This window comes from Opisthorchis viverrini (assembly GCF_000715545.1).
Source record: "Opisthorchis viverrini unplaced genomic scaffold opera_v5_21, whole genome shotgun sequence".
Classification (NCBI taxonomy): Eukaryota; Metazoa; Platyhelminthes; class Trematoda; order Opisthorchiida; family Opisthorchiidae; genus Opisthorchis; species Opisthorchis viverrini.
This window is the reverse complement of record NW_008751677.1, coordinates 1,382,389-1,395,862: the sequence shown is the minus strand read 5'-3', so window position 1 is coordinate 1,395,862 and position 13,474 is coordinate 1,382,389. Positions and strand designations below refer to the sequence as shown.

General features: G+C 42.2%; 1 protein-coding gene across 1 annotated transcript in view; it reads left to right on the top strand.

Annotated features, from left to right (window-relative positions):
- Positions 1-6,195, top strand: part of T265_01892 (hypothetical protein) — a gene marked incomplete at both ends in the record, with an annotated part of 48,083 nt that extends 41,888 nt beyond the window's left edge. Inside the window, 2 exons of the mRNA XM_009166018.1 lie at positions 1,146-1,325; positions 5,064-6,195. Coding sequence (XP_009164282.1) covers positions 1,146-1,325; positions 5,064-5,860 — 977 coding nt within the window. The remainder of the gene's footprint in view (positions 1-1,145; positions 1,326-5,063) is intronic.
- Between the last annotated feature and the right edge of the window lie 7,279 nt (positions 6,196-13,474).

Sequence of the window (13,474 nt, the reverse complement as noted above, 5' to 3'; positions counted from 1 at the left end):
AAAGTATTTAAAATATAACAAAATAAAAAATGCCTTTGAGTACAAAGTAGCATAACCAAATAAGAAATACTACATCATTGGAATAAAGGGTGCCAGATGTTTCCGTGAAAAGAAGCCCTCTAAATGTTCGCCACTGTTGTGTAATCGTATTCACATTTACAAAACATGGGGTCTTGGCTTTGAGAATATGTCTGTGGGTGGTCAACGGGTAACGCGAACCGTTAGACGACCACCGTCACTAAGGCGATCACCAAATGCAATGTCCCAAGCAGCCAAACAGCGTTTAGGTACGCACTGCAAAACAACAACAAGCAATACCATTTGTGTATCACCATGGAACTCCATAAAATTGTAACGATTACTTTGGAAGTCCTACAAAGAGAGAAGCACGAAAAGACTATGCACCAGCTACCCTAATTTGATGAGAACGTATTCACTTCGGAATGTCTCTACTGGTCAAATTTCATATTACTCCTCACAGAAAGTGATTTGAGATTTATACTGCAATCTGAGGAAACAGCATTGCACGTTCGTTGATATGGGCTTTCATGCGTTCATCATTTGTTCTTGAAGATGAAAACCGCATATCTCAATATGGTTCGAGCGGTAGGCACGAAAAGCACCAGAAAGCAGCAGTCTATTTTCCAACCAGGAAAATTTGTTTCTTCGTAGGCTTTTGCAAATCCAAACTGCAAGATTGTTTCAATAATCCATTGAAGGTCTAGCTTTTTACATATTTCCGCCGCGAAATGGTGCATAAAATTACGCAGCATGTTGCAAATAACCAATTCTGATGGGTGGTAGTCTCTTATATCGCTTCAAATTCACCCGGATATATATCACTCCCGCAAAGTCGATCCCCTTTGATTTCACCCTCAAATTTTAATTAAATAGTCGACCGAAAAGAGGAGGTTCCACGACCGTCAAAAGTTGTAATCAACTGTAGTCACAAGTGCAGAACACGTTCCAATTTCGCAATCAGACTTCTGTTTATTCTAAATAGTCTTGATGTCGTAATTAGCCTCAAAATGATGAGTTCCACCAGTTAGCTAATGTCTGTTTACCTATCGCACTATTCAACAAGAACAGAGATCTGTTTTCCACAATGTTCGTTAACTTTCGTGCCCCGCGTTTCCAAACCTCAGGTTCCGAGAGAAACTGGCTTGATTGGTCAGTATGGTCACCTTGTGATTTGAAGACGGGTGTTCAGACACGCGAGCGTCGATGCCGTCCAAATGCCATATGTGTTGGAAGCAGTCGAGAACAACGATTCTGTTCTGAGATATCAGTCTGGTCTAATTCATTTCAGGATAACAAAATGTCAGGTGAGCTTAAATTCATGTAAAGCCTGTGAGAGTGTGCGTATGGATGCACGCAGTCCGCAACTGTAGGACGGTAGATTCGGTCAGCTATGATGTAGAAACGCCTCCAAAAACTTCATGTTAATCGGTATCCTGAATCCGACCTGTTTAAAGGAGAGAGAGGGTCACTCTTTGGCAAGAGGCTCTGAAAATCACAAAAGCCCGTAATATATCATGATTTGTTATAACCAGGAAGGATATTTTTACCAGGAGACACCTGGTTTGTACGTCACTTTATTCAATTTACTTTCTAGTATCTTTTTATAGAATAGAACGATCCGTATCTGAATGATCTTTCATTTGAAATTCCACACTACCGTTTTGACTGTTCGTTTTAGGGGTGACGCCAGGCATTAGTGACAGAAAAAAGTCTTAAACTAAACACGATTTTGATGGAACAAGGGCTAGATTTATCACTATCGTACGCTAAATCAGATAGCTCAGCAGCACCACCTATGCCACCAACCATCAGTAAATGTAATCTTCGAATTTAAAGAAGCCCTACTTCGCCAATTTTATTTAAGCATCGAGAACAAATTTTGCGATTTTGAATTTTCTTCCGAGAGCAAGCCTTGATATGGCCACTGGAAATAGACAGTCAAACCTTTCTTGTTAGGATATCACGTGACTATTCATGTGACCCTTTGGAAGCACTGTAGGTTGTTACACGTAAGCGACTCACATAGGGTCATTTCGTTTGGCGGTTTGTCCTAAGTTTTAGGGTTCTCAGTGTATTATTCAGAGATATCACAAATATATCTAGCTAACTGCTTGTTGAATGCGTGCAACAGTAGGTCTTGAACGTTTGCCTGAGTACGGAATGCCCCTTGACAGTAAGTCACAGGCCTTTTCTGCGCCTTCCCAGCTTTACTTGCTTCCTCATTGTTGTGCAGCCGCTAGGCGTCTTTATGTCATTCAGGTGCTGCTACTCCGATAGAGGACGAGGGGTTCAAGCGATCAACCGGAACATATGATGGACATGCTTTGGTAATTCTTAGGCTTCATACTTGGACAGCACGAAATTTTTCAAGTAAAAAGGTCTCAGAGAGTCTCCAGAGAAACAGCTGCAGAAAGTGACTTCTCAGGTACATTTTTTAAATCCACAGAAATGAAGAACCTGCTTTCACGTGCAATTCAACGAACAACGACCTATGTGAACCTTTGGCTAATCATGTAGACAACAGGGATTAATGACTTCTGTACCTGTTCTTTAAGTTGTTGTAACATAGCTGAGCCACGGAGACGAAACAATACTACTTGTCACTTTAGATTTCGTTACGGAAGTTATGTTGCACTGCTCTGCTGTTCAACTTGAAGCACTTGAGTGCGGAAAGCACACTGATACTTTGGATGAAATGTGCTAGAGACTGAGTACTGCAGTGGGAGTGTCTCAGTACTGAACTAATCTTCGTGCAAGCTGAAGTCCATTGCACACATGAATAAAGGTGATTTCTCCTACTGTCGAATCATGCGGTTCACCGAGTACTCCCGGTGCATAGGATATTCTAAACCTGACTTAGATGTGTGGAGGCGATGAGTGGGGCGAGATGGCTCAAGTGGTTAGAGCGCGAATTTACTGACCGGAAGGTTCGTGGGTCGAACCCGACCTCTGCCACTCGACTTCCCCTGTCTAGGCTTGGGCAACCTGACAGTATCCCAGCCCTCGTGCTTCCTTCGGGTGGCATGGCAGCTAGGCACCGAAAGGGCGCTACGGCTGAACGATTATTATTATTTATTATTAGATGTGTGGAGTACACCATGGTGCTTTTGCTCACTATATTAGTACGAACGTCTATAGTTATTTTACTCGCTTAACTTCTGAAGGCAACCAGGCAAGTGTGAGAGCGTATAAAGCCGCAACGAAAAGTGACCAGAGCCCACTGAATTCGGTTTATACAGAATACTAGCTGGTAAGCTTTACCGACGGATGCAGTGATTAGGAATTTAAAAAAAATTGGACTCTGGTTGTGTAGCAGCGCAAGGGACGAATCATTTGAATCTCTCTGGTGACCCAATAACAGGAAGAGGCTAGGAATTGACAAATCTGGTTTGGCACGTGACCTCCGGAAGTTCTGAATCAGCTGTGCTACTGTCCAAGAAGCATATAGCGCCGGAGGTACCATCAGTGTAGCGGTCGCTGCGTATGCAAGAAAAAACGTAGGTTAAGTGTGTGACAGGTGAATGGAAGCAAACTATGTTTGGCAAACGGTTTCCTGAGCAAACTCAATCGCGCACAGTTTGGAGTCATACTAAACTGATCTCAAGACCGCATTTTCTTTCCATTTGAAATATCTTTGTTTCCCGCTTCCTAAATCAACAGCTTGCTGATACTTTTAAGCTGAGCACCGACAAACATGCGAAATATCGTTTGAAATCCACCACCCAGTCATGTATTTAGTATTCAGTAGATGCCTGACATTCCACGGAAACGTCAGATCCAGCGCTTTCTGGGTACTATGATTTACTTTGTTCAGGAAAAGTCAACGTTAAACGAATGTTTACTGGTAGAAACCGCTTTATGAGTCAAACCAAAAGAGATTGTACTTTAGAAAGCCGACAGTATAAGCTTTCAATAGTGACATGGTAGGGGGTTTTTATCAAGTTTAAAAGTTCACGATCCAACATGAAACTATATGACAGGTTAAAAACTTTTCGGGCAAAAACGTTGCCTTTTGGTATAGTCTTCTCCGTTTTCTCGCGTACGCCTTTATTTGCGATTGCAAATGTACTGTTTGACTACATATATTTACCCTGGGTCGTCTGTCTGCACCCCTCGGAGTGCAAAATTTCAAGCTTATTCTTGATTTATACTTCGATTATCCACTCCGAACTCACTACTTTGCAAAAGGACAACGATGTTATTCCAAATTTACTCATCTTTGTTTACTCAAACTGCTCGATTCTTGATTAGGGAACTGATTTCGTCGACTCACTTTTTATTCACCTGTGCGAGAAGAGTGCCACGATTACACCGACACGGACAAGTTTTGGCTGGTGTTATCGACCAGTTCTGCCGGAAACCAGCTTAGCACGTCAGTAGATTTCGTTCTCTAATGTGATCAGACCGGACTCGTGTGTTTTACGGCATCGGCTAAAACGTTGCACCATTTGACAAGGCCCTCATCCACCTGAACGCAAACTATATGCAAGTTAGATTTTGGATGCGCATACTGACTTACAACTGACGGAAGTATTCAGCATTACGTATCCATCGCCGTATATTTAGTAGTCGACATTTCATAAGTGCATTTGAACGGCTTGAATTACTAAGAAATTTCAACGTAAATTTTAAGGCGTTTCCTCTATCAACTAGGACTGCAGGCACTTTATTTAGCCTAGTAAGACCCAACTCGAAATGCTGGATATCCAGGATCTTTTTTATTGTCTCTGGGTGATCCTAATCACAACGAGTTAGTAACTCACCAGTATCTACTTCCAAAGGTTCAAAGTAAACGATATTATCTGACTGGGTTTCAAAAATCTGGCAGCCATAGGCCTTGGACTCCCTTGTCAAAGACTTTGATCCCTTTGAAACTAGAATGGTTTTTACGAATTATTCCAAGCCACCTTTCTACGGTTTGATTCTCCGTGATAAACACGCTTCGTTGTTGCGGTGAATATGAATTATCTCTATCTTATAAACAGTAATGTCGATCATGCGAATGCCACCCTTATCCCGCTTCTCGCACTCTTGCATTTCAGACAAACTTTCCTTCTCTCCGCAAGCACGAATCAAACCCGCCACAATAATGGCGAATCTGAACGGAGATTCATTCAGTGTGGCCTATGTGATACTCATCGCTCTCTGTTGTCTGCTTATCGGAGTTTTCATCGCTTCCTTTGTGTTTTGTCTTTTTCCACGGTTTAGTCACATTTGCAGACCAGACGGGTATAATCGCTGTACCATAGAACAGACCTGTAAACACCCTTTGCATGTTTCCCGGCTAACTTCGGAATGGAGCAATAAAGCACCCAACCCAGCAAACAAGTGTTGGAACGAAGTTGAGACTGATAAAGTCAACTGGATTGAAAAACCTCTGAACAACTGCGGTCAATCCTTGGATCCAGAAGCAAGATACCAAGCACTCTTGGGAAACCCGCCAGGTGGAAACAAACTGGAACGTTCTGACAGTAAACGAACGGGTTTTAGTAGGAGGTTTACGGCTTCTCAGCAACCACTCCTCTCGGGCTCACCAGTTCCTTCTCCAATCTCCATTCCAAGCGGTCTGTCCACGGCGTCGATGTGTGTTCGGGATAAATTCACTTTTGAACACTTGACAGATCCACCCGAAGATCCGAAAGCATCACTTACGCAACCTCCGTCACTGGTTTTGGATCTCAAGCACACAAATTCACCGACCACTTGTATGAGCAAATATTGCACTACTTCGGGCCATTGTGAATCCGCTGAAAATTCATCAGTAGAACGCTCGCTCAACACACCTCACTGTGCACGAAACAGCCTTGTGTGTGGTGAACAGAGACATGAAAACAACTAACACCCTAACACCTCAGCAGGTCACTGTGTCAACACTTTTGTTGGCAGTGTGCCCAATCTGCCAAAAATTAAATCCATTTGTTTGAATACTGGCTACCCGAGCCCTGTTGCCATATTTTTCGCGTATGTGTACGAGTTTCTGCCATTTTGAAACTCAAACGCGCCTTGCGAATATTCTGTATAGCTCTCCATTTTATTATAAAAAAATCATCTATCGTTATGAAAACCGCATGAATACATGGTACCAAACCGTGGTCTATACCAAATCTAACGTTACGAAACACACGCATGCAAAACTGGATATTCTGGAAAATATATGTCATAATAAAATTAAACAACCTGTTGAATTCTGACCCCCATTTATCACTTTCTTTGTTACGGGGAATTTTTATGGTGTTCACCCTAAGTAGGATGGATAAAAACGATCATCTACTGGTTTCAACACACCTGGGTATCAACAGTGCTTAGAATCCGACTGAATTCTAAGAGAACAGATGGCAAACTTCCGTTTTTCTGCCGTTTCTTTTGCACTAGTACATAAGACTGTTAGCAAAACTGACACCTGAAAATTCGGTAATTAACTATGAATAACAGCGATGGATTGCCAACCAGAAAAATGACACCATCAACGGCTCAAAAGGGCAAGTTGATTCACTGCCTGCAAATGCAACTTCACGGTGCCCCCCCCCCCTAACAAGAGTTTCACAACGATAAGCAATCCCTTTTGTTAAGTTTTATGCCAATGAATTCAGTACAAACGAAAATTTCATTTTGAAGGACTCAGATGGGGATGAAACGTAAATGGATGAGAGTTTGCATTGAGGCAACCGTTTGATTCAGACTGAACCCGGACATTGTAACTCATTTGCGCGCTACTAATACGATCAGTAAACGCATCGTGAAATTTTCAACTGACGAGAGGGATAAGCAAGATTTTACACAAGACACGGTGACTACCACTTATATTGCTGGAAAACCGAGCAATTAAATAACGGGACCCAGCTATGCTGAACACAAGGTAACTTCATACTGAAGTTTGCGTAACTAGCCAAAAAAAATTTTCGACATGGACCGGAGAAGGATTTGGTCAGGCCGACGGATGGAAAGCCTAAGGACTATAAAACAAAGACGTTCACAGATGGCATAAAGCAACGGCGAATGGCATGACTGGTGGGGAGCCACCGGTCAGGATTTCGTTCGTAACACGGAAAGGATGTGAGTTTGTAACATAAAATGCAGACAGTACATATGGGCATGAAGACATGGACTCAGAACAGCAGGAAAGAGTACTTTCAGCAAGAACGCTCGGCTCAATATTAGAATTTTGTCCATACATAAAATCAGAGCCTCTTGCTTAAGAAATAGCAAAGGAAACAGAGGTAAATGGTGTGTCATCTGATGTGCAGCCGCACGATATGGACTCAGCATGTAAGGTACTAGCATGAGGCTTGTTAAGTACATTTAGAATCTTTAAATGAATGGAATGATGAGGATAAATTGCGGATTGGCTGAATATACCCGTGGTAGTTATGAGAACAAAGAAGGTAGCGAACAAAGCATGTTTTCTGTGATTGGTCTTCTTGGTTAATACATCACAAATTTATATGGCAGCAGAAATCACGTGGAACAGGTTATGATCGGGGCTATATACACTTTAGAGAAATGGAAATCAAAGGAAAGGGGGTTGGACGAGGGATAGGTCAATGGGTCTCGGAAACAGATGATTGACCTCAATGTCAGACAGGCTTGTGGGACCGGATGTTTCGTAGGCCAGTTCAAGTTCAGAGGTCGCACAAGTTTCTTTTGGATACAAAGTTGCGGATCCAGCGGATTAGTGGATCCAACAAGGTCTTATCAAAACTTGAAACACTACACCAGGGTACGGCGAGATGGGTTCCTAAGAAAATGTCCAAATATCAGCGAACGAATCTTCAGTGCTGTTGGATGTTCTATCCACGCTGAGGCTTTCTTGTAGAGTTCCATCATTAGACGTGTGCACTAGGTGGTTCGAGTTCCGAGACAATGTGAAAGGTGGGGTTACAGAAGATCGCACCTCAGTGCCAACACTCTTCTAAAGCTTTCCTACAGGCGACTGTGAACCAGTATGACAGTGCCGTAGAATCCAAGAAGTAAGATGTGAATATCCAAGGAGTTATCGTTAAATGACACGCAAAGCCACAAGACCAAAATCATCCCGCATTTTGAGTTATTGTGATAAAATACAACTTGATACACCTCAAAATGTCCATTCTCGCTGTCAGGCGAACTAACAATTACCTAAAATGTGCACTTAAGAGCAGTCAAAATTCGGAGTTATCGCTACGGGGAGAAAACCTCGCCACCGCGGACTTGAGATACCACGATTGGTTCAAGGTCAGGCATCAATTTTGGCAGGCAGTTAATTTTAGATGGCCGCAAGCATGCTCAACCAGGGATATGCTGAAAACATGGTTGTAGAGGTGTATTTAGAAATGCACAGCCATGGCTCAGAGAACGAGCTCTTCTCTTTGAAGGAAGGTTCATGTTTATGGTTCCACACCATTCGTCTTTGTTCATTCTCTCTCTTTCATGTCTGTGACTGTACGTCTTCTGGGTTATTTAAACTACTTGGTTATCCATTTAAGGTAGCTTCCATGGGTGCCTAACGCATTCCTAATAGGCGAAAACAACACACCTGAACTAAAGACCACAACTAGGACCAGTGAAACAGAGTGTAAGTATTCGTGAACAGGTGACAAGCGTGTGGGGGGCAGCTTATAATGGTGGTTGCTTTTTAACGATTTAGGAACCATTTCAGGAGGTTTTATTCGACATGCCAGTAAATTGCAAGATAGAAGAAGTACATCTTGTGCTTTGAGAGGGGACTACACTAAATGGAAGTTATTCGGATAAAAGTCAGGTCAATAACACAGTTTACTAAGACAAAACAGTCACACACAAAACAATGTTGTGTGAAGCAATTCATGGAGAAGCAATGGGAAACTGCAACTCACAGGTTTCGGGAGCCGAAAAGAAGAAACCGAGTTTGAGAAATTCCGCGACACAACGTCCGTGCTGCTAAGATGGGCGGAACCCTTTTGTGCCTTCATGTTGGAAAAGACTAGTAAAACAATGAGAATTTTTCATCCGTCTCTATTTCCCTTTGAATTATTGTGAATTAACTTATACTTACCTCTGGAGTCATTGTGATTTCCACTCGGTCTTATTAAGTAAAAAGTTCGGGGCTAGAGTGGCATCAGAGGCTGTACCGGGTGAATAGCACAGCTCAAAAGATGACGTTGAATCAAGGAGTACTAGGTACTGGGCAAGTATCAAATAAGACTTCAGAGGGATCGCAAATCGAAAAGTTGTTGAAGGGTTCAACTAGGATGAGAGGGTTCGCACATTCATTAAGATAGTTTCAGATGCATGAATTATTAAATAGGCAAGATTTCGCGTGAATAGATCACAAGGCGATTAGTGATTAGAAATTTCCTGTCCAGATGAGAGCACAGTGAGTGGTGCCCTACCATACAAGGACATTACAGAGCAACAAAATGTAAAACAGATTGATGTTAGGCTCAAACCATCTAAATCATAATTAGACAATATTCATTAGAGTGAGTGTGAACTGGGTTATGGAAGTGGGCCTTCATGGAATTATTGTTGGGCTTTTTCTTTAACTAACTTGCAACTATGAGCGCAAGGACAAGGCGCCTTTTGGCGGAGCAGAGGTTCCTGATCCTTAAAAGGCATCGTGCTAACGTTTCTCAGCTAGTCACCGTGTACAGGCCTAGTGTCCGTTCTGGAGTGACCTTTATTTGGACTTCGCAGAAGAAGTTTAACTGATGCGAATGTTGGATCTCGGACCTTTCACGCAAGCATGCTCACCGCTGCCACAACTGGAAGGCGGCATCAGGAGATAATCTGGAGTGTAACAAAGTGATAACACAGACCAGAGGAGCCATATAAACGGCTGAGGAAATCTGGTTTGAGGTAAGTCTGAGGAGACGCAGTTTCTTCAGCAGGTAAGGTCATGTGATTTTACATAATCCGTGTGACAAGGCGCTGAGGACCTTATTGATACAGTACGGAAAGTGTGGGAAGTTCAACAAGCGTCCTCTAACCAGAGCACTGGCAGTACATTGAGCAGAAGTTGAGTTGTTCTCTATCTTTCCAAGATGAATTCCCATAAAAAGATGGAAGGACTAGACACTTCCAAAAGAGCCGAGCTAATTAGTACAATGTACTTCACCCGATTGATGACGTGTTTACGTTAGATGGGTTTGGGACAATATAGCTAGCTGCAAGTGGAGTTCCATATGCAAAATGGAACAAAGAACCCTCTTCACTCAAGCACCACCACAATGTTTTCAAGTGTAAACCTTGTGTGAGTGTTGAAATTAACAGGTACTAATCAAGTGGTACTGTTAGTGGTGACGCAATCGGGTTGATTATCAGAAGGTAACAAGCACTAACACATGTCTGTCTTACTAGAATGCGATGGAAACAGTAGTTAGATGCACCTGATAAAAATAGATGCAATGTGAAAAGCTGAATAAGCCAAAAAGTAACTTATCGTTTGAGGACACCTGTTGAGAATTCCTGAGTGAAGTTCCGGACGCGGAACGTGACATCTCTGCCGTATAGTTGCCACACGTTTTCCGTAGTTCCCCGTGGAGACTTGCGGAGCTCTGTCGGCTTCCTCTCGTGTGCACGCAAGTGTGTGCGTTGAGCCTAGTTTTACGCCTATTTATTGTGTGCAGTGTAAAGAGAGGAGTGTTCATTCGTGTTTGATACTTGCACGAACATAAATAAAACATGACCTGAGGTGTTGAAGTCTGGCGCGTTACGCAAGTGGTAGCCGCGTAAACGAAAATGAATGAGAATTTTTAGTGTACAAGTTGCCGGCTAAGGTTGCAAGTGGGACAGGAAATGTCACGTGGTTTGAGTGTTTATGACGCGTGATCTGATGCGTTACCTCCACAGTACAATCTGAAACCGATGAATAAATATGGATGGATAACCTCCCCACACATATGGTCGGTCTTCAAAGAAAGCAAACAGCCTGAAATGGTGTCGTTCCCAGATGCACTTTCTGTTGCCAGGAGTGCTATCAGATGCATTTTGTGGTGAGTTTTAAGACAGACAGGGAAGACACAAGCCCAAATGAAAGAAAACACTAGGAGTTGTTTTGCTGCATTTGAAGAACCGATATTGGATATTGCCGACATGTAGAACGAACAACAGAATAATAAGGGGGCATATCTTATATCCAGGGTCTTTGGGGTATGTCGGATCTTGGAATTAGCAAATACACAATGTCAATCACATTTGAATTGACATTTCCTTCAGTCGGCCATGATTTTTTAGACAGACTGTTCTTTGCATCTAAACCGTGTGAGGTGGCTGAGCTGCCCTGAGCTGCCCGGCCTGTGGGAATACGTCCCTATCATGCTGTGTTTTATACGTAAAATAGACTCCAAAACCTCAAAATTAGGGTGTCCACTTCATGAACGAATTTCTCTATAGAGGTAGTCTATCCCGCCTAATGCAAGCCAATTAGTCACCTAATAATTTGTGAACTTCCTGCAGTCATTCTCATTAGAAGCGATTTCCAAAGACGCAGCATTGTACTGGTCACAAGCCTTTAACCCGACGATTAGTCGTTAATGACTGAGAGAATGCAATTTTTTTTCGAAAACAGTATTTTCAATCGTAATGCACAAGTACGGGGGATAAATTTGAGACTATATAAAGTTGGTGACACCCGCTACCCAACAAATAGCTGAAGTAATGTTAGTTTATTTTTCAACCACTTGGTGGCATTCCGCCATTGATTGTCGTATGCGCAGTGGGGGGGGGGGAATAAATGGCAAACCACTTCCCAAGAGCATGACTTTAGGACAGAAAAGTGGAACAGGTTTTACCTAAAAAACTATCATGATAAGTCCGTTACCCGGATTTAATTATAGTATCTTATGTGATTCTCCACGTGAAAACCAATGTCATAGTAACTAACTCTGAACAGTTTGGATTTAATTGAAAAAACAGCCATAAGATCAAAGCAGAAGACACTTCGCTGTTCTGTAAAACCCCCCACCCATTAGTGTGATTGTTCCAGTGTGTCCGAATTAAACTTCAGAAGCACTGAACCCGAGTTATTCTTCCATCAGGACCTGCTAGGTGTGTATAATCCTGGTTGTAACACCATTGGAACGTCGTCAAAATGACACGCGTGGCGGGTATTCCATAACTAATTCAGATGCACGCTGGACGCATATGAATGTTTATGTCTAAACATGCGAGCGTATTTTTGCCTGAATAGTGAGAGCAGCTTAACCAACTCCGCAGACAACGCTTAACAGATCCACCTGTCAGGATTTCTTCGCTGGATAGAGCCATGAGCAAATGAATTACGTTGTAAATTTCTCAAATATATTTACTGATTGAGGAGTTGTGCTTACATTATTTTCTCCTAGACAATCCTCCACGATCTTTGCACAACCATTCTGGTGGATTCTGGCGAACGGAGGATCCCAGTATGAAACGCTTGTTATTATACAGTATCCCCCATGGACTAATAGTTTTCATGAGACTCAGTGTTGTGTAGTTAAAATGAAATTGCCAGCAACAGCAATGTCATTGACTAAAAGTTGAGGAAATATCAGACTACCAACTAATGTATCGACAGGAGGATTCATGTGCTACATGTGCTTCTAGAACAAGCTAAATTTACGCAGGGGTGTTCAACGACACGGACTGTGAGCCATTTGTGCATCAGCAGTGTTGACAAAATATATGACATTTCAAAGGAGATATTTGTTCATCACGCAAACGCATTATCACAGTAACACAGTGATTAACCAGGAGTTACAAAACGCTGGTGTGAATTTTCCAACATTTTCATAATAGTTTTGGGGACAAAAGCATATTCAAGTCAAAAAATGGCTAAATCATTCGCTTCGTCAATTCAGCTACCGAAATGTCATAATTATTTCATAAATAACTCATTTGATGTTGTTTTTCAAGTGAGGACTTATTCCTTTCAAAGTGTTCTTGAGAACAGTTCTCATGCATCGAACCAAGTACTCACAAACTTGCCGAATCACCCAGTTGATTAGGGTACGGTAGAGGGCGGCGAAAGAGCTTTCGCGTCCCGGGACATCGGCACCCCTATCTACATGATCTGTAGTCCGTAACATAAGAAGAATATTATTTGCAAACTTTTCAAGCGAAAATATTGAGTAAATTGGCAACTATTTTAACGGTAAAACAAATTCATTATTTGCGTGGTAAAATTCATAAAGTAAACATAAATTTTTGCTTCTCCTACAAAATTTAATAGATTTGCTGCGGAGTAACGAGAACTACACACGCCGACAGTAAAATACAACAGTGAAATAGTGAGAAGGAATATGACACCAAAACGGGCAATCTAAACACATCTAACTAAGGCACTGGTTGTTTGAAACAAGCTTACTTCCGGCGTTCAGCGCTTTTGAGAGAGTTTCGGGTAGGAAGTAAAGATAAGTGAAAACTAAAAGTCATTTGCTGGCAAAACCGCTTCAGTCTATCAGTGACGGTGGGTGCATCAAATACATTCTGACTGCTATTCTGATACGAATGTGTAACC